Genomic DNA, 22,584 nt, shown 5'->3' with positions numbered 1-22,584 from the left:
CATTACATTATGCATTATTACTATGAAGACTTCTGTCTCATGGATCTATTGATTAACAGTTTGCAACACTCAGAGTATCAGTAACATTTCTGTAAAGCTTTGAAAGCCACTGTTGCTCCTGCACTTGTGTGGTGGTGCCCCTCTGTACCTCCTAGGCTCTGCAGAATGCAAATGGACAGCAGAGCCTTAATAATCACTTCTGCCTCAAGACAGCACATAGGGTGAGAGGCCTCTGAGTGTAAAAAAAAATAAAATAAAAAAAAAAATCAGTGTCAGGAACATACATATTTTGGCAGTAGAGCCTTGGCTTTATCATTTATTTGTTTTCTCCTTGAGACTTTAATGTCCTTTTCTACAGAGGCTCTGCAGTCATTACAATTTCATCTCCCAGCATTCAAACAGCCCAGTTGGTGGGAGGCTTTTTCCCAGCCATGATAAATTATTCCCTGTCAGAGTCCAAATCTGTCTTTTCAAGTCTGATCATTTTTGATGAATTTATTCTGTTAACATGAGCTTGAATAGAAGCAATAGATGATAATGAATTAACTCTGAGCATATTAATGACATCTCTAGGAGACTACAGATGAATTAAGGAATAAATAGTTGAAGAGGTTCAATAACAGTCTGGTGAACATTTAGCCAGCAATTGACTGGTAGCTTTTCATTTAGGTCTTTTTGTATCCTATGGTTAATTAAAAACCACAGAAAGATCTTAAAGCAGCCATTTGGAATACGGACTAAGCATGAACTGCTCCTGCCAACCATACTTGCTGTAAAAAAGATGATTGTCAAATGTATTCCACTAAAGATTAGGTAGTGTCAACTCCAGAAATTCAGGTTTTACCCCCGTAAAAAGAAATGAGTGCCAAACATTTTGAGAACTTTATATATACATCTGCCAGAGCAGCACATACCCCAGACTTAAAATATCTTTTCTGTAGAGCTTATAAAAAAAAGAAAAAAAAAAATTACATGCTTTTGTGGATCTGCTTTTATAAACAACAGATGAGGGCAGTATAGGGAGTTCCATCACTAGCAAGAATTGTTCTGATGTAATTTTATTTGGTTAACTTTGATGTATGCATGCTACATCCAGGATTAACAAACTAAACATAAACTTTGAAGCTTAAACTTTCTAAAGTGCTGGATGCTAAGCTTTAGTGACTTTATAAGAACTGAACGTTTTTTAAATCCCTTTCTAAGGGATCCTCTATCCTACGTAGTAGAGAAATGGCTGATTGAATCTCATGTACTAAGAAAAGCAGTAAGTTCCTTGACAAATCTGAATGGCAGTGTTTAACCTCATTTAATAACACATATTAGGTTTTTATTAGCCTAGTCAGACTTATAAAACAGGAGTAAAAATCACTTTTTTTCAAAGAAAATTATGGTCTATTCGATGTATAAAAATCCAAATAATTTTATTTTGTTAGGACATCTTGTTATGCAAATAGGTCTGAATCAAAACTGAACACTGACTCTCTGAAATTAGGAGTTGCACAGATACCTCTCTAGAATCCTCAATTTAGACACATACCATGTGATGATACAAGAACTATGTTTATGCAAATAACACAATTTAGAGATAATCAATTTTATATTCCTATATTAAAACATTTCTAAAATAATGGAATTTACTTCCCTGAAAACTTGGATACTTAAATTTATATCCCCACCCTTTTATACTTGGTGAACTCAAATATTTTTTCTAAAAATAAGCAAAGAAAAAACAAAAGAACAAAAACAAACAAAAAAACCACTTTGTTTCAAGAGTCAAACTAATGCTTGTGGTTATCCTAACAGCGATTGAAATGGGCTGAAAAGATTACCGTCAGCAATTGCTTTCTCCCATTTTCTGGGATGATATTGCTGATCCTAAAATCTTCCAGAATAATCACAGCCATGACTGTTCCCTAACGCTTTTTTTTTTTATTATTATTATTATTTTATTTTTATTTTTTTGCTATGAGAAATCCTTTTTTGCTATGAATTTTGCTATGAAGAATTGTGTCAAAAGTTGATCTGGCCTAAATTATCCCCATCATGTGTCATTTGTCCAAAGTGCTGAGAAAATCATCTGATTTAGAAAAGTAAACTACCCTCTATCACCCTAGTTAAAATTAATATATTTTTATATTTTATTTGACAAATGGTTTGGAAAAGTAAAAAGAATATTAAAGAAATTATGAAAGTCACTGTTGGAGGTTTTTCAAAGGAAAACAGATGAGAATTAAAACTCAGCAGTGGATTTTCTGAGAGGTTTTTTTTTTTTTTTTCCCTCAGCAAAGAAAATTGGAATGTTTATAATACATATTTCTAACCTGCAGGCATCCTTGATGCCAAAGACTTCTTAATAGTTGGAAAAGACTTATATGAAGTGATATGAGAAACTTAACAAAACAGCAAAACTACAGTGGAGAAAGTTGTCACAACTGAATGCTTAAAAAGATAACTGTGAAATTAGTGCCTCATCAGAATCGTGCCAAAATTTCGGAAGGTGCTAGCAATCCCTTGAAAACCCCAGTTAGAAGGTAGCAGACAACACAGTAAGTGGTTTTGTACTCACGGGGAAATGATGGAAACTCTAGTCAGGCATCTCCTTTCTTCTTTTAAATGTCTATTCTGAATGAGGGTCTGAGCTACAGTGCAGATATTGCTCCAAATCACTCAGAGCCACTCTCACTTCTATGCCTGACTGGAGCACAATGAAGTTTGGATTATGCTGTTTTAAATTATCACCCATTTGAAGTAATTTTCTTTATAAAACAAGATTAAAATGACTGTAATTCAAAACATTTTACCTCAAATTGATGTGAAAATTGTAGTGTTCATATTATTTCTATTTTTCAATTTGACAAAACATCTCACTCCATGTATAAGCTTTTCTGTGTTGTCACTATCTTGAGTGAAAATATGCATTTTACTCTGTGCATTTTACTCCTTCCTGATGTGCCTTACTTCTTAACACTACTTATTTAACTTTCTTAAAGAATGTCTTTATACAGAGCCTATTGTGGTACCTAGGGAAAATATAAACAGATTTAGGAGGTCTGCTTACCTCCTTTCTACCCCACACAATAACAGTCTAGCTTCATACACTAAAATTTGTTCTCTGGTCTTTCTACACACCTGATGGTTAGATGATAAAGCAAAGGCTGATGATAAAGCAAAGCAAAGAAAAATTTGTAGTTCTAGCCTGAAAGAGTTGGAACTCAGATTATGGTGACTCTCATGTACACGAAACTTCCTTCTTTCATTTGTTTTCATATTAATACCATAGTAGGAGTCTCTCTCTCTCTCTCTCTCTCTCTCTCACACACACACACACACACACACTCTCTCTCTCCAGAAAAAATCATTTATAAAAAGAATAACCTCATCTAAAAGAATAGCCTCATCTCTTCATCAGAAATTTGGTTCCTAGATATGCAGTTACATCAGTAATTCTTAAAAATCCAGTAAATTCTGATTTACTTACATGAGTTCCCTATAAATAAGGGCATTTGTTTCACCTCATATAGACTGCTTCTTGCAAAATTCCTTCAGCAGTGAAGTTCAGAACAGTACTAAAAAGTATTGCAAAATTAAGCAACTTGCAGAAGTTTATGGCTAAATTAGTGCTAGTGAGAATTAAAACTGTAAAGATTCCTGCCTAAAGAATACAAACGTACAAATGTACTTAGATATAAGTCATGCTGTATGCAACTGTAAGTGCAAAAGAATGCCAAAGCTTATCACTTAAAGTAATGGTAATATTCATGTTAGTTGTCAGACCCTCAAAACCTGGGAAAGAGCTGTTTTGTATGCTAAATCTGCAAAGGATAATTCATTCCGTACTAGGGGGTATGATTTCTTGAGTAGAAAGCTTTAACTAGTACATATGTATAGGATAGTTTTAAAGTGATTATGGAAATGTCACTGCAGGACAATACATTATTAGTAGTCCCTCATATGTTGTATGCTGTCCCCTTATGTTTGCTGATAATTAAAAGCAGATTGGGATGTCATGTTAAGAATGAGTGCAAAATGTCCCTTTTATCATTTGCAACAACTATGAAGTAGTGGTCTTTCTGTATTCTTCAGTGATTGTTCTATTTGCGTTGGTGACAAATGACATCTTTCTCCTTGTAATGTGCCTGCAGGGTTAAATGACTTTATTATTATTAATGAGTCATTGCTCCAGCTGCCCAGAAAGAGAGGGAACAGAAAACATAAGTGATTTAGAACTAAGTAATTACAAATGTAATTATTACCTTTCAAATTTCATTTTTACATCAATCACAAAGTTGTTAATCAAACATGGCCATCTCACATTTTGGAGGGGGGTCTTTGCTGAGTAGATACCTGGTTCCACTGAGGGCAGTCTGTGGCAGATTGACAAAGTGGTAATGACAGAAAACTGCTGTGAAAAAAAATGGTTAGAAAATGCTGTCTAGCCATCAAGGAGCCTGCAGTTCAGAGGGGTTTCCAAGAAACAAACCCACCTGGGCTTCAGCCATATGGAGGAGAGTGTCCTCCTGGGGAGGACAAGAGCTGCAGGGGGGGAATCCTTTTGTCCTGTGGAGATATGAAATGTCAGTCTTACTTATCTCTTGTCTTTCCACAAGGTTTTACATCATGACTAATGAGCTTAATAAGTACAAGAGATCTGACATGCTGCTGGTCAGTATACGGAAATTTTAAAGTGTGACTTCTTGAGCATACAATAGTTATCCTAATCACTTGTAAAAACTTGAAAATCTAGCAAAACATAATTATTAGGTGGAGCACAAGGCTTGTTCTTCTGTAGTAATGGTAAGGGAATCATAGGGAATTTAGGAAGCAGAAATGATTGTGGATTGTGTTAGACCATGCTGCAAGTATAGTTAACTGCAAGCAATGTTGTTTTTCAGAAACATAGGCTGAACTTGAAATTTATTGTGAAATGGAAAATCTGAGGAAAAGCTTTGGCAAAATGAGAACATGTCCTTTCAATACTGTCATCTCTGCATAATGTTAGAATAGCAAAGATTCTCATCGTTTAAAAGTCTACTTGGAAATAAAATGAGAAAATTGAAACTACTCTTTTCCATACTTCATACCCCAAAACTTCATTTGAATCAACAGGATCACAAAACAGGTGAACTTGAAACATTTTTGATGGAAAAATGCTTTGTCAAAAAAGCTTCAGCCAGCTTTACTTACTTATCGAATCCAAGAAAACAGATAAAATGCTGTTGAACATCCAATCAAATGTAATATCTGTCAGTGCTGTAAACAGTATTACTTAGATTTCACTATAAAACATTGCATTCAAATATCATGAAAGTGTCTAGAAGTATTCACAAAATAAATTCAGGGCAACATATTAAGAATAAGAACTTTTTTGTTGTTTTGTTTTACATTCTAATAAATAAAAATGCTTTTTTTTTTTCTTGAAATGTAATTAGAGTCACAGCATAAAAGCCACAGAATATTTTTAGAATGTTGTAGGGTTTTTGTTTTCTGTTTTATTGGCCTTTGACTTTAAATTTCTGTTTGTGTGTATCTGATAAAAGCACAATTTCAAAGTATCTTGACCCTCTTGGGTCACCACAGGAAAGAGATGCTTACTTAGTATTGGATTTTTTTATGGTTTTCTTTTGAAAATTAGTATTTCATTAAAGTGTCTGAACCATGAATAATTGCCAACAGTTATTCAAGGACTTAACAAAATTACTTAGTATTCTATTTTAATTTATTTTTACTGTAAAGTCAATACTTTTTAAAATAATAGCTTTTTGAACTTCATGAAAACAGAGCCCACTTGGTGTGGAGAAGCATCAGAAAACTTACTCAAGTGAATATAGGGTGTAAATACTGAAGTTTGAAGCAGACCTGTAGGTCCTTTAACCCATACTTATCACTTGAAGCTGTTGTATGTGAGGTATCTCAGACATACCTGAAAAGGAACTTCTGCTTGTCCCCTATTCATCACCCTGCATTCTGCTGAGAATGACTTTTTCACCTCATCTCCTTATAAAGTCACAAGTCTTAGAATTCATTAGTAGAGTAGTATGAAAGTACTCTATACTTTGATGTAGGTCTGATATCAAGAATAAATGTTACTGACCTTATTCCACCTAGAAATTCTTTTTCCTTATCTCTTTGAAGTTCATCTGTTTTCCTATCTCCAAGGCTAGATCTTTGTTCTCTAGCCAGAGAGCCACAAAAGATAATTGATTTTTTTTTTTCGATTGCAGTGTCCGCAGCCTAAGCTTAAAAAAATGTGTTTTCTTCTGTTTCCACATCAAATGAGTTTATGTAAATTCAATGTTTCTTAGTTCTCTTCATGAATCTTCAGGCTTTAGAGGTATTTAGTGATTTATAATAAAATCACTAAGCTGCCTTTCTCTCTCGTGCACTCTCACACCTTAAACTTTAAAAACTATTGCGTATAATTACACTGTATTCACACTGTGGATACTGTAAGCAACAGTATTCTTCTCTAAATCTACATATGTATGTATATATACATATTTGAGTGTAAGTAAGAATGAAAATGGGAGTAACCTCTTTAGCAAGGTTTGAAGAAGAGAGAACCATTGTTATGAATTATCTGTAGAAATGACTACTAAATGCCACTGGAATGGCAAGATACCCAGTATAGCATGGCCAGCCAAGGTGGCACACAAAAACGTGTGATTTCCTGCATACCTGTTGATTTCACATTTAGAACATCTGGAGGATAAACCTTCCTCAGAGTATGATTTCTCATGGGATCTGGTGGAGGCAAGCTCTGTACATGAGGCTGAAGACTAAGGGAAGTGGTATGTCCTACTTGTTCTTGGAATAAAAGGGTTCAAAGGCTAGAACTTTAGTAATTTATTTAGGTTTTTAAGTTACTGAGATCCATAGAGGAAATAAAATATTCATAGGAATCTTCTCCCACAGGGATTATATTATAAAAGCAATATATATATATATATATATATATTATAACAGCAATGATTCAGGGTTTCTACATTCAGCTTCTTCCTCCTGACCTTATTAAAGTATCCCAGTTTATACTAACAAACTGTTCTGCCCTCCCTATTTTATTGTTAATGTTATTTCTGTTCTCTTAACGCAGCAGAGACCATTAAATGATGTTGCCCACGTGGCCGCTTTTTGTCACAAGGGTAATTCTGGACTGTAATTTCCCTATATTATGCTTGAATTCCTACTTAGATTGAGTACCACATTTAGTATATACACATGGGGGAAAAAATGAGGGGGATGCAGGGGGAACACAACCCATTCCTTAGGAGCTATTGGCTAAGATGTGCAGTATAAGGTTGTCATCTTCATCACTCTGGTGAGTTCCTGCTGAGCAGAGAGCACTGAAATTGTGATGGGAGCTGTTTAATATGAAATGCTTCAGTAAATGAGAGGTACTTCTGGATGCTGACAGAATAGCATTGGCACTGCAAGCCATGTATTCATATATGTGCTGTGTTGTGAAAATATGAAAAATAGCTCAGCAATGGCATAATTATGGGCAATTTGCTTAATTGCTTGCTAATTGTTGCTTGCTTTATTATGAAACAAGAGTGCTCTGAATGTAACGCTGGATGGTTTGCATCCAAAATGTGTCATATTCAGTACTGGCTTTTCATTAAGACTTCAGCTACATGGTGTTAAATTCAAGCACTCTATCTATATCCTGTGTTTTAAATTGTTTTTGTAATTTTTTTGAAATTATTTTTGAATTCTTCGTACAGTTTATAAAAATCCTAAGCCTGGACTGATACCATGCAGTCTGTCAGTTTTTGAACTTCTATTGAATCTGAGCATTTTGCTAATGAATACATTTACAAATCTCTTTTGATCATTATTACGTGTAAGTGGATAAAGGTGGAGACATTTTAAGGTTTGTCCAGGAGATCATGGTGTTGACTGTCCAGCTTTCAGAAATGCATATCTCTTTTAATGTGCACTCAATTTTTTTCAAAGGGAGATGTACCGTTTTTAAAGTTTGGCCCAGACTTTTGGAAAAAATGTTCTCTTATAGTTTGAACAAGATACACTGCTTTGAGCAGGAGATTAGACCTGACATCTTTAAAAGTCCCTTCCAACCTAAATCTGTGATTCCATGATGCAAAGGATGGCTTTTGTGACAGACTGAAAAAGGAACTGGTCCTCTTGATGTTGTCCTAGTAGTACCTCTCCTTTTTGGCGGAATGGAGGGGCATAGGGTTAGAAAAGAAAGTATACCATGTATACACTAAGTATATGCTTCAACATTATGAGAATGCTGATAACACTGTCAGACTAACAGCCTGTTTTCCTTTGAGAATTCTGTATGAGAAATATTCTTAAACCTGCAACAAATATTGAGCAACAAATGTCAAAGTATGCAGCATTCAGTCTACAAAATACATAGCACCAAGTGCAACCTGCATTGTATTGTTCTTCGGCTTTCATACCCCATACGCAAGAAGAACAATCAACATTTATATTTTCATTTATATTTATATGTACTGTACGTGGGCTTTATAATTACAGAAAGTCTCTAACCAAAACAAACAGAAAAAAAATCAAATAGTATTTTTTTTATAATTGTTTTGACTGAAGGATAGCTACCTGGCAAGGTTGAAATTCCACATTTTAAGTAAAAGTAAATATTCTTACTGAAGACTGGTTTGACCTATAAATGATAAAGACTGTGGAACAATGAACAAAGTCTTTTAACTATTGTGCTTTTAGTTATACTTGACAGCTCTGATCTAAACATTTCATAACAGCTGACAGACACCTTCTTTAAAAATGTTCTTAGTTCAGAGGCAGACAATTTAAAAAACAGCTTAATTCCTAAAACAATCTGGAGTTCAAGTGACAATGGTAAATTCACATGTGCATAAGTGTGTTCCATTGTATGAATTAAAAATTATCTTTCATACAACTTGCATGTCATGGTTGGTGAGCCTCCATGTAGTATGAAAAAATATATAAAACTAAGGTTTTATTAATGAGTGAAGAAACAAGGCAAACTGGTAAAAGTTGAAATGAACATATTGTTAATTTTTAATACATGAGGGATATTTACAGTTTTATTTCCACTTATAAACCTGTCATATCTTATGTGAGAACATGTTACCAGACACTGAAAACCATTATTTCTTCTGAAAATATTCAAAGACAGCAGGAACCTTCTTTTACTTGTTTGTTAGAGGCAGATGTCACAGATCTTTCCTACCAGAATACTTATGGGACTAGAATAATCACCTACATTACCTCTTTTGAATGAGAGAAGGGCTCAAATTTTTTTTCTTATCACCCACATTAATCAATGACTTGCAAGAAGTAACTGTTGCAAACACTTGCCTGCATAAGAAGATGCAAAGCAGAAGAAAGCTTAAGGAGGAGCAGCTAGAAAATGCCATGCTCAATTTATCCAGGCTTGGATAAATGCCACTTGAGCGCTGAACTTCACATTGACACAACTGTGTGGCTTGAAATCCTCTTCAGATGGTCTTTTGGGATGCTCTCCTGACCCAGCCTGAGTCCCTCCTTTTAAGGGGGCAGCAAGTGGTGAAGGGGAAGCCAGCTTGGGTGCTGTGGACAACATCGTAATGCTAGTTACAGTGACCTCTTTACATGTTAAGTCAGTAACAGAATATTGGAAATCAGCTGCTTTATATCTTAAGGTGGCACCGTTGGTATGATATATTGCTGATAAACAGCTCTTTGCTTTGATAAAATAGGGAATTGTTAGAAATATAATTTTTATAAGTAAAACATAGCTTGGATGGCGATACAATGCCAGGGCTAGGCAGCTATTTAGAATGATTTCAAGTGCTAATGAAGCAGTAGAATGATATCTTAGAAAAATAGAGAATGAATTATACTGACTGAAGGAAGCTACATTTCATGGCCTGGAAGAACAGTCAAAGAAGATAATGCCTGGTGAATATTCATGAAGAAAATTTCCTACATTTTGTGCTAGTTCACTGAAAACCCGAAGAATTATGTTCCAAAAGTCATTTTTTTCCTAGATTGTGCTAAAAATATTTAATACTCCTGGCTTTATGTATTTATTTTTACTTCATACCAAGACAAAGCTGTTTTGTGTCTGAGTTATCCTTGCTAGTACGTCTTACTGCAGCAGACCAGTTGTTGAGATTATCTAAGATTCCTTTAAAGGCAAATACTGGAGACCTTATGCATCTCGCAATATATTTATTGTCACACTCTCAGTTAATTTGTTTTCCTACAGCATACCCAGTCTCCTAAAGAAAACCTCAGGGCCACACTAATGCTATGGCCTATATGCAGAAGATATAAATTAAAAACAAACCAGTTTTATTCATTTTTCTTGAAATCTGATTCCTTTTGAAGTTAGTCTAAGGGTTAAGGATATCATTGATTTTATTTTATTTTTTTCTTTCTAATGAGTGCAGTTTATTGTAAACCAAAGCTTGGCTGTTACTGTTGGAAAAAAAAGATGTCAGACATCATACAGAAAAGTACTTGTATTTGCTAAATACGTTTTAACTTTCTATTCTCTTGCAACACTGCAGAGATACTCAGTAGTAAAGGGTTTTAACTCTTCAAAATTAATAAGAACTGTATATTTTACATGTTATTAGTCATAAGCAGTGATGAAAAACATAAATACTCTGACAGTCAAGATTACCTGTACAAAATACATATACTGAAAGATTGACTGCTACAAAAAGTTTCTTTGCAATAGTCTGACAATGCAGGATTTTTATGTAATGGAACCCAAACCTAAAAATCAAAATAACTTGTATTCACAGCATATGATTGTGCCCATGAAGGTTAGGTAGGTTGTGCTAAAGGTTTGTTTGCTTTCTTTGTTTTCTGTTTGTTTGTTTTTGCTAAAACTTGTGTACAAATCTCATTATTGAGAGGATAAATGAGAATGTCATTCTGACAACATTGTTGTTCTTAACATGTTAGCATGTTCCAAGTCTACAGGTAGTCTGGCAACACATGGCACAAAATTACTGTCCTACTGATGTGTCAATATGGTGTAGAGAATGCTTTGTAAACGACCTTTTATTTCTGCAGTTCCCTTGTCTAAAGCTCAAGTTAAGTATTGCCAAACACCGGTTTTGATGGTTTAATTTTGTTTACTTTTTTATTCTAGGTTGAGATAGTACTACCTTATAAGTATAGTAACTAATTGTTATGGAGATCTAGCAACACATAATAATTATTATTTCCAAATAAAAATAGTATTTTTCCAGTTTCACCTGAGTAACAGAATTTTAAGAGATATTAGAAAGCCTTGAGGAATGCCTGGGGGGATTGGGTATCAACAGGGTTTTGTTAATAAATGCAGAAAATATCAGTTTCTGCATAAATCAGTGCTAACTCAACACTCAGTCAAGGACATACCTGTTTTCCGTGAGTTGCCTTGATTAGAAGAGAAGAAAACTTGGATAATTAAAGAGCTTAAAGAGCTTGTATATACTCAAATTTATGTCTCTAATAGCAGATAGTAGGACACAGAAAGATTAGACTAATCTACCAGCAGTAACTTTTTTTTTTTCATGAACTATTTCCTCTACTGAATTATTTCCATATTTATATCTCTGACTGCCCATCAAAGCTGGATTAGTATTTCAACAGCAAGGTGCCAAGGCTTTGTCAGGATTACATTCTAAAATACAGAGACAAGATGACTGAAGACATGTTGAAATGCCAAAAACAGGGCAAAACAAAAATATTTATAAACAATCATTTCTTTATCAGGCACATACTCATACAATTTACTTTAGAAGAAATAATCAAGAACATAACATTCAGGAAACAACAGAGAACCAATTGTCCACTTAACAGTGGTAGATTTTAAAAAGATGTAACCTGTATTTTGGTCAGCAGCATTATATATTTCAATGACTGAAGGAAAAACTAAATTAATTTGTATTTAGATGTAACATGGAAATATGCATTAGTGCTTTGTAGCTTTACATGCAAAGTATTCAACATGCAAAGTATTTATTAGAACAGAAATACAGCATCTGTTTAAACACATCTCAAAAGATGAGAGGCTCCCACTCAGAACTCTTATTTCAATAAGTAATTTGTATCAGCATACCTTCTCCACTGGTTGTGAGTCGCTGGTTGTGAATCCAATTCTGAATATTTTCATGAAGACAAGTACTAAAAATATATACGTATCTTTCTGAAAAAGGATGTTCTTGCAGTTTGTGAAGACAAGACAACGCAATATCTAATCAGACTCTTTCTCCTGATATACTTAAACCATGTACATAGCAAGATAATATAAAATTAACGTATATAAGATGAAAAATATTTCAAGGAATGATTTGTAGTATTTAAATTATATTAATTTGAATTTACACAACACAGTAAACCCAGAATAATTTAAATGAAACAGATTAAGATTGTTTATGTATTGCAAATTATGTTTTTTAGATTTAGTAGCTTACTTTGCCTTTGAACAAATTATAATTTCTGTAATCTCTTTTCAAGGGCATAAATCTTGCATCTACTCAAGAATTCTGGTTCGATTACTAGTAAACTACAGAGGTTACAGCTTCATTGGCTATTACCCTTTGATTTTTCAAGGTTTCCAGTATTGAATGCACAGAGAAATCAATTCTCTTTAAAACAGTTGTTAGGCTGTCTTTCATTCTTAAAGCTCTTGAGTGCATCTTTGAAGCCACTGCACCATCTTTGGCTATGTGTCCAAGTTAACTTTTTTTTTTTTTTTTTTTTGCCATAAACAAAGCAAAACCAAACAGGAAATCCAGCTTCAAGAGAATATTTAAATAAAAATAATCAAATTTTAACTTTTCTTCAAGTTATTATATGAAAACATATAGAATAGTGGTATTAGGTTATTATAAAGTTTTATTACTTTGTTTTTTTTACACAAGGGACAATTTCAAAAAATAAAAATGTCATAAGTAGAATGTATAAGGGCTTTGGTTACTTGACTGAAGTCATGGTATCATCTGTTGATGAAATTTTAATAGTTTTTCTGATCATACTGTGGGCCTCAAACTTGCAAACATCTAAATGTTCATTTAATTTTTACAGCTGCAGGTATTTTCTTTCCCCACTGTGTCCATTATCATTGAACTAGAATTGCTTTGTTAACCTTGATTCCCTGCATATGTCAGTCTTCAGATCTTTTGATAATTTCTCGTCTTTTTCTGCCCTCCCAGCTATCGAAGTAAATCTCCAGAAAGCCCTGGCTGAAGCCTCTGAAACCTGCACACAGGAGTGTCTCATCCTAGGCCATTCAGACAACTGCTGGATGCCACCTTCTTTGACACAGTATCAACAGTCCAACACCCCTTTGCCATCATTTGGCTTCCAGCAGGGCTGGGGCCGAGGAGCCAGGCCTGACAGATGCCACACTCTTGGGAGGTCCCTTCCAAAGGATGACACTGACAAAGTCCAAGGTGGGCTCAGGCCCCAGTTCTACAACACCTGTGAAAGACACTGCACCAGTGAAGATCCTGTCAAAGTCATCCCTCTGGCAAACTTTGCTGTATCCCACCAGACACCAGTGTCTGGGAGCAGCACTACGTTTATCCATGAGCACCAGCTATAAATGCATATCTGACAAATCCGCTATTTCAGGCTTTAAGTGTAACTTAAGCCTAACTCTGTTCTTAGTGCACATACAAACTTGTTAGGCTTGTGAATATTTATGTATATAGAATCCTAAATTTGAATTTGAATTTGAAAAGCTAAATCCTTAGGACTTAGGACTTAGTTAAAATTGACCATAGTTCTTGGCAAAATATATAAAATGGGGAAGAAAACCCACAACCCAGAACCTATCAAAAGAAAACATAAAATCCCACTGATTTTCTTATATGGGTCATATAGCACAAATACCTGCTAGCAGTTCTTCCTCTCTGTTGAAAGCAATTTCTTAGTACAGTTTAGGGAATATTACAGTAATATAACTTACTAATTTTTTTCTATCTTTGTTGTTATAATTTATAGCATATTCATAGATTTCACCTTCCATTTGCTTAGCAATAGAGATCAAGCAGGCAATGTCTCATTTGATTACCTTACATAATAGAATCTGTAAGATCTACTTCTTAGGAAGGATGGTATATGTTTTCAACAAAGTTTATCTTTCATGTAATTAAGAAGGAAAATGTACTCAAAGACATGACAACTGCTTTTGATTTTAATTTTAACTGGTTGAATACACAGGTATTTATTCTATGAAAGAATGCAATAGATGAAATAGAAAACTCTTAACTAGGCTTTTCCGTGTGAAATTGACAACATGACAATACAATAAGGATCAGTATTTTTTTTTTTAATTTATTTCTAAGATTTTATTTTCTACAGTAATGGAAGCAAAAGTGTGATAACTATGCTTTTCAAGCTATAAGTCTAATTTTTTTTTTTTTTTTTTATCTTGCAGAGCTTGCTTTGGCTACTGTTCCTGTTAGTTGAAAATTACATGGGCACTGCTGAAAACAGTAGGAAACTGGGCTAGTTATTTTGGCTGGTGTCATATTGTGGCTTTAAGCTACTGATGTTTAAAATAATATTATAGTTATGTATATGTTTGTTTTACAGCTATAATCACCTATTACAAGTATTCAGTAGAAGATTAGCTAAAATATTAGTTACTTCACTCCAAACCTATTAGATAAAGGAGTAGTTGTCATTGTAGCTTAGTTTATTAGAGAATCGCTGACATTTCTCAGCAAAGAAAGAAGGTAATGAATGCTGGATAACTATAATTATAAGTACACCCCGAGTATGTTATTTGATAAAGTCTCAAGATGGTTCTCTGTAAAGATTAGAATTTTTTCAGTGTTCTGTTAACTGGACATATTTATATTCTTAATAGTGGCAGGAAAAAAAAAAAAACTAGTAAATTCTACAGTGGATTGGAAAGGAAATTCCTTTCTTAGGTAAAAACAAAACAAATTTTTTCCCTTCTAGTATTTTGTTGCTCTTTAGCCATTTAGCTATTTCATCATTTATGATACCAAGATTTTTTTCCTTATCAAACTGCATAACTTTGTTTAGTTTTATTGATACTTTAAGTGAGACAATCGAAGTTTTGTGGAAGGAAAAATGACAGTGTATGAATATTTCTTGTGGATAGATTTCTGTGTGGCTTCATATTGTAACTTATGTGTAATTTATTTAAAAAAAAGTGTAAAAATGCTGTAATATTAGCTGCTTGTAAAATTTACAGAAGTACAAGTTGTTGAAGGTTTCCAATGAACACTAAAAGAGCTTCTCTTATGTGCCCAGCAGGTATAAGTAGCTTTATATGTTGTTGTCCCAACTGTAAATCTATTCAAATCACATTTACATTTTATGTGCAAAATAAAAGAAGCTTCACTCTTGATCTATTGATAGGGTTTAATTAATAAACATCGGATTATCTAATGAGGTACTTCTGTTCTTTTTTTATTTTGTTTAATGTATTTTTCAATAATGTTTAGAAAAAATGTGGCACACTGCTTTCCAGTTGCATGTAAATCCAGGGTAAAAAATAAAAAATAAAAAAAATCCTTTGGCTACTGACACACAGTAGTTGACACAGCTCATTTCCAGTTCCAGGAAAACTAAAAATTTGACAAATTAATTCACACCTAATATATACAGAGCCTTTTGTTGTTTACTTTGGAGACATCACAGTGAGAAAATTCATCAGTCCTTTTCAGGGATACACAATAAAAGCTTATCTGTAGTTTACACAGCTTTACCAAACATATTAATTGTGCAAATTTAAAATAAAGCTGACATGTAATACTTCCTATTGTAAGCAGAGGACTTTAGTTTTAGTTAAAGATGGCTGCCATACCAAGTGGCAACTGCATTTGAAAACTTTATTTATTTATTTATTTATTTTGCCTTCAACATTTCCTTTCTGGATGAAGATTGTAACTGAAATTTCCTGGCAAAACAATCAATTTCTACCACATTAGTAGTTTAATAGGAAAAGATAAAGATACTAGAATTATACTTCCCCCCGCCCCCCCCCCCCCCCCCACAGGTAACAAAACAATCAAACAAACAAACAAAAACCCCAACCCTTTGTTTTTTGATTTTTTTTTTCTTCTGAGATATGGAAGAAATTAACTGCCATCCTTTCTCCAAATAAAACACCAAAAATAAAAAAAGTAAAAAACAGAAACCAACCAAACAAAAAAAACAATTGCTTAAACAAAAAGAATTGTAAAGTTGAATCTGATTATAGGAAGTGTTAAATATCATATCCATGATTTTGTGTTATGGTATTGTAAAATTCTGTCAACAAGATAAATAACACTTAATTGTAAACTTATTGGAAGTAAAATTATGCCCTCATTTTTATATATTACATATATAAAATTATGCATTAGAGGTGACATTTTTTCTGAAAAAAACGTACAAGTGGCATGTCAGTATCCAGAGGAATAACATTACTATAGACTCTTTACACATCTTGCCATATATATAAATAATTTATCTAGTGCATAGGCTGTATATTTTTGTGTAATTTTTTTAGTCACTTATTTCATCTTGTGTGAATTTGTGGAGAAAACAGTCCTATATACAATATACAGTAAAATGGTAGTTACATGATTAGATTTGTTTCATACAGTGTAACAATAAAAGAAAACCTTTGCCTTCAAAGTAATGTGTCACACAGTCTAGCCTAGATATTTTTTTTTCTCCAAATTCAATACATGCTTGTTGCACTGTGAACTATTGCATCAAAGATATAGGTAGTGGTGGCAGAAAGAAAGGTAACTTTTGATTATGTAAAGCAGTCAAGTATTTAAAAAAAAAAAAAAAAAAAGATGAACTGAAGTCAAACTGGTTGAAGTAAAATATATCAGTTCTTTGTTTTCATAAGCTGTGCTGTGTAACTTAATTCTAAAGGAAGAATAATTAGGCACGTCTGCTTGGCCAGACAGAGACTACTGAGCACCTGCTCTCTCGGCTGTGAGCTGGCCGGATGCAGGTCATTTAGCTAATTATCATGGCAATGAGCCCATGCTAATAGGACCTGAGGGTTTATGAATGTTAGCATGACAGTTAGGTTGACATAACTTTAGTTATGTGAGTCTGAATCCAGACAGGTCTTTTTGCTTGGCACAGAGGTGGAGAAGTGCAGCCACTTTGTATCAGGTGCTCATGAGCCCAGTGTGTGCAGGTTTTTTTTTGTTTGTTTGTTTGTGGGTGTTGGTGTGTTTTTTTGTTGTTTGTTTTTTTGTTTTTTAAGAAGTGGAAGGTTGTTCTGTTGTATTCTAAGTGAGCTCTAATCCAGTGTGCAAACACATCAGCCTCAAGTTACCATTGTTACTGCTCTTCTAGTGTCGCTGAGCCAGAGAGTAGACCTAAATAATTCCTAGTCGCTAATGGTTGATTAGTGCAAGGTTGTTTGAGTCAAGCTTATAAAGCTTTAATTTGAAAAGCTTAATCATTGTATTTTGTTTCCAACAGTTCTAGCACAAATTTTTCTTTTGCAGTTTTAATACCAGTTCCTATCGAAAGTTTATTGATTAAATGTTTGCAGTTTACTACCATTATTTAATTGGATAAACAAAAAGGGAGGGATTGGTTTGTGCAGACACAAAGTAAAGTTGAAGGCAAAGATTTTATTTGGTATATGTAGGAAAATTGTGTATAACATTATCCCTAGAGAAGAAAGAGATTGATGATTTCTTGTAAATATTTGGTTTTGTATTTCTGGAAAACCTCCCTGCTCTATGGCATACTACAGGATCTGAGAGTGACCAGTGTATGTCTATGTACTGAAACAGCCCTAACCATGCTTTACAAATCATGCAGTTGGACATCATATATCATAGTCCAGCAGCATTTAAAGTCCAGTAAATCTGCAGTAGTTCTATTTCAGGTTTCTGTACAGCATGTTGTCTTGTTATTTACAATGCTTATTAATAAACTAGATCCACAAAAACTGTTTCCTCCTTTGCACTGTCTTCTTTTTGTTTCTGAAATACAGGCATTTAAAAAGTACTCTTCCAGCTACACTTCCCTCCCATTCCCAGCAGAAAAGTTAACTTAGCTTGCAGTTGCTTCATCAAATTGAGTAGCGTGCTTTTGGTAGACAGTGGAAACATTCACACACAATTTGTACACCACTCTAGCTTTTTATTATAAGATGTATTTTCCTCTTCTGTGTCACTTTTTTCACACCATGCTCCCAGCTCCTACTATGCCTCTTGTACTCTTACTTATTGAAAATTATTACATGCTGGAGGTGAGAGTACTTATGGGTTTTGTTTTGTTAAAAAAAAAAAAAAAAAAAGCTTTTTCTAACTGAGAGAATATGGTTAGTAAATTGTTGAGCTGAAGAGATTATCCTCCCACTATGGATGTCATATAATGAAGCAACAGCCAAACAGGGAACTAAGGAAATAACGTTTCATACATTTTCTAAAGTAGTTAAGTCCATATTTAAAAGTAACGTTTTTGATAGTTCTCCTAACATCAAGGCAGTAGTATCTTATTCTTTAACACAGGTATGTGTTAAGCACAGCCTTCTTTTTCATAGGATCCCTTCCAGGCAGGAAAATATAATAGCCATTTTGGCATCAAAACTATGCATGAGTACGTTCTTTCATTGGCAACCATTACTACATTAGTTTTTATTCTAAAGAATATACTGAGCCTCCAAATTCAGAAAAGAAAAGAACAGGGAGAGGAGAGGAGAGGAGAGGAGAAGGAAAATATTAGGAGATAGGAGGTTTTCCTGGTTTGGATCATAAATTCTCAAGTTGGGTTCAGTAATGGTTTGGAAGGGCAACCTCAGGAAGCAATGAAACTCTGTGGAATTTTACAATGTTATTATAAGCCAATTTTAAGAATAATAGAGGAAGGCAGAAATATGCAATACCTGAAGATCTGCGTAATTTTAGCATTGATGGTGTTGTGCAAAAACTGCAGGGGGATTGCAGAAGTAATGTTACCTGAGAGTCATTGTTTCGCTTTGCTCCCTGTGGGTACAAGGGAATGCATGGTGCTCTTCTCTTCCTGTATTGGAAATATTTGGATCCCAGACATCTGTTGTGTAGCTCCATAGAGTGCAGCATTTCCTGCAAAGTGCTGCAGCACTGAGGGCTGGCAGTGTTCAGAAAGCACCTCTTACCTTTAAGATGGACTCCAAGACTTCCTGCTAGTTATCTGTGGTAAGGTAATTGCTTTTAAGAATGTACTCAGGGATGTATTTAAAGAAGAATGTGGGTTTACTGGTAGCAGGCAATATTGGAGATGTGCTGCCCATATGTTCATTTAGCACTTTCTTTGCCTTTTCTTCAGGTTTCTTCCAGGTGTGACCTTAGGACTCAGCTGTGTATCAAGCAAAAGAAAGAAATGAGCAAGAAGGTAGTTTCTACAATGGGCAGAAGACAACTCTCCTACTTTGTGTGGTGGTGAAAGTCATGCTTTCAGACGCTACATATGGACTCTACTTGCAATTAACAAATATTTTTTGAAGATGTAATTTTTTTCCTGGTCCTTACATTCATGATCCAGCATGAAAAAGTTATTGTGTGATAACTGCAATGAAACTGATGATATGTTTACGTTTTTTATTTTTATTATTTTAGTGATATAGAGGTATTTTGGTGGGGTTTAATTTCATACTTGAAACTAAGGCTCTAATAGTAAATGCATTTGTGGTCTGTAATCTGCCTTCATATTTAGTTCAAAGTAATCTTTTTCTCAGGAATTTAAATCTGTAGGTCCATGCTTTTTTGGATAGCTTTTGCCCCTGTCCTTGCTGATGTTTCTTCTTACATGCTTTTTCTTTCATAGGACTAGGAATTGTCTTTGTATTTATAAGAACGAAAGTTAGTATGTACATGTAGAACAAAAGAGACAGATAAATAAGGTGCCTGGAAGCACTGTGCTAGCCTCCAGCTCATAGCTTTAAGCTATAAGCTGGGATGTGTTCTAGAGCAGACGAGTAGGATGTGCAATCAAAACCATATTTTCTAAGGCACTGAAATGAAGTTATTCATTGCTACTGCAGCTGTTACATATGTAGTAAAAGAGTTGATTAACATAATTAGATTAAACTAAGAGAAATTGTTTTTAACCTGTACTTAGCTTGAAGTTGTTTTTTAGTCATCAGAGATAATAAAAGATTCCATGCCCAAAATATTGTCTAAATGTTTTGAAAATCAGCTGTTCTATAAAGGATGTATTTTTGCTTCTTTGTTGTGTAGAGCAAGCTTCAATTTACAGATGTAGGAAACCAAAATAAACTGGTGTATAGTTCTCAGGAGAATAATTGAACCAAGGTAAGTTAAAATTAGACTGAAAAGTGAAGTGAGTGTGAGTGGGGGAAAAAAAGAAGGTGAATACCTCAGGAGAAATACTATAAAGAGAGAAGCAAGTAGGCAAAATGAGCAACTTCTCCAGTTAAAAAATAGGCTAAGATTCACTGGGTTGTTGACAGACTTAAAAAATAATTTTAATAGTAAAGATTTTGTAGACACTTCAGATTTTAGTTTTGCACTCTTTATTTTTTTTTAAACCAATAGAATTGATATCTGTAGTGATAATGTAGACATATCTAGAATGTGATTAGACCTATTTAAAAGGCCTTTTTATGAGGTAGGACTACAGGTTAATTTCTAATAATTATAAAGGATCTCTTTCTATTGTTTTGCAAGAGCTAGTGCTTTCAAATGATTCTAACAAAATGGACCATAAAGATCTAAAAACTGAATTTCACAGAATCACAGAGTGGTTGAGGTTGGAAGGGACGTCTGAAGATCATCTAGTCCAACCCCCTTGCTGAGCAGGATCACCTAGAGCACATTGCGCAGGATGGCATCCGGGTGGGTTTTGAATATCTCCGGAGAAGGAGACTCCACAACCTCTCTAGGAAACCTGTTCAAGTGCTCTGTCACCCTTTTAGTAAAGAAGTACCCTCTCACATTTAGATGGAACTTCCTGTGCTTCAGTTTGTGCCCGTTGCATCTCGTCCTGTTGCTGGGCACAACTGAAAAGAGTCTGGTTCCATCCTCTTGACACCCTCCCTTCAGATATTTATATACATTGAATTTCAACAAGAAAATAAAGATGTGTAATCTATCTACACATAAACAAACACATTTTCAATTTAATTTTATTTGCTTTTGAAGTTCATCTATGTATATGAGACAGGTGTCATCACTGAGCATCACACTGATTACTATTTAAAACCTAAAAATATTCATTATATTATGTAGGTGTGCACAAAGTCAAATCTGCCTGTCTTGGCAGATAGAAGTTGTTTCTTTGTTTTAATTGCAGCAGAGACACTTAGCACTGTGCCTGCCTGGTAACATAGGAAACGTAATACAAGATCTTGACATCTAAAAAGATTAGACTGTCTGAGCTGACTGGCTGATAAAACCTATGCTGATGAAACTGGCAAAGCAAACAAGTCTCTGAAAACCTAAACAAGTATTTTAAAGGCAGAAAAGTAATGTAAAGGGTCATATTTGCAGCTTACAGGATGCAAATAATGTATTGCACAGCTATACCCATATAAAATTTTTTTACAGTGAAGCATGTTAAAAAAGCCCTTTTGTTAGTTGAATTTGCTTTCTTGCAATGATTGCACACAATCAGTCTACTTGGATTTTTAAATGCTTTTTATCAGGTTTCATCCTATTGAATCGCAAATGTATTTTGTCACTGTAATACTACTGAATATTAAAGAAAATATCAAATTTTCTTCTCCAAAAGCTGTCATTTCAGTCTACAAAAGGCAGTTATTGAAGCCTATTGCTGTTTTTGAAATGCTTGTCTGAAATTCCTTCAAAATATGCTACTAAAATATGCAGAAATGACCAAAAAAACCCCACTAATATTAAAGATTTATGCTGTAAAATTTGGGTGAATTTGCATATAAATGTTTCCTCAGATATATGAAATGTAATGAAAATTCAAGAATGTTAATGCTTCCTCTACTCAGAATACCTGATGTAAAGTGAGTACATGACAGTAATTACAATGAAAGTAAATCTAGGCAGTAGGCTAAATAGAAGCAAACATATACACACATTTGCCTATTACATACCGGAAAAAAGTGTATTCTTTATGTCGGCTTCTAACTACACACAATATCCAAGGTAGATACCTCGTGCTTGATTTTAGGGGGGCGTTTTGTCTAAGTTAATTGTCTAAAGTATTTCTAATCTGGGTATTAGGAAAAAGGTACCTGTAGGGCTAATTCCTTCAAATCTAAAACTTAAGAATCTGCATGTACCCAGCTGATGATGGAGGAAAGCTACAAGATTATGGTTACATGTCTTTTTATATGGCTAAAATCAGATACATGTAAGGTCTGGTATTTTCATAAAAGGTTGTATTCTATATTCTAAGTATGAAAATTAGTGTGATTGGTGGATAGCAAATAAAACAAGCCCAACCCCTCATCTCTCATCAAGCAAGACTACTAAGCTCTTCAGAATAGTTTGCATGTCAGGATGCACCTGGTAGTGTTTTGTTTTTCATGCCAGCTTCCTGTCAGAGGGGTATAGAGAGGCTGACATTTGATGTATGCAAAAGAACAAAGAATAGGTTTTGCATTAAAGCCAAGTTGGCAAATATTTTTGTTTCCTGTGACAAGTTTTGCTTAAC

The 22,584-nt window shown here is 34.2% G+C and overlaps 1 protein-coding gene across 7 annotated transcripts in view; it reads left to right on the top strand.

Moving 5' to 3' along the window:
• The window catches only part of PCDH11X (protocadherin 11 X-linked), a 490,061-nt gene extending 469,974 nt beyond the window's left edge, over positions 1 to 20,087 (top strand). For 4 of the 7 annotated variants that reach the window (XM_067005160.1, XM_067005161.1, XM_048077703.2 and 1 more), the window contains one exon: positions 13,164 to 17,905. In XM_067005160.1, coding sequence (XP_066861261.1) covers positions 13,164 to 13,555 — 392 coding nt within the window. In that variant the 3' untranslated portion in view covers positions 13,556 to 17,905. Of the gene's footprint in view, positions 1 to 13,163; positions 17,906 to 19,263 lie in introns of those variants that run through there. The other 3 variants (XM_013183306.3, XR_010834843.1, XM_048077757.2) reach the window with 3 other exon arrangements.
• The last annotated feature ends 2,497 nt before the right edge of the window (positions 20,088 to 22,584 follow it).

Source organism: Anser cygnoides, chromosome 13 (assembly GCF_040182565.1).
Source record: "Anser cygnoides isolate HZ-2024a breed goose chromosome 13, Taihu_goose_T2T_genome, whole genome shotgun sequence".
Taxonomy (NCBI): Eukaryota; Metazoa; Chordata; class Aves; order Anseriformes; family Anatidae; genus Anser; species Anser cygnoides.
The sequence above is the reverse complement of the archived record's forward strand: the minus strand, read 5'-3'. Positions and strand labels throughout refer to the sequence as shown.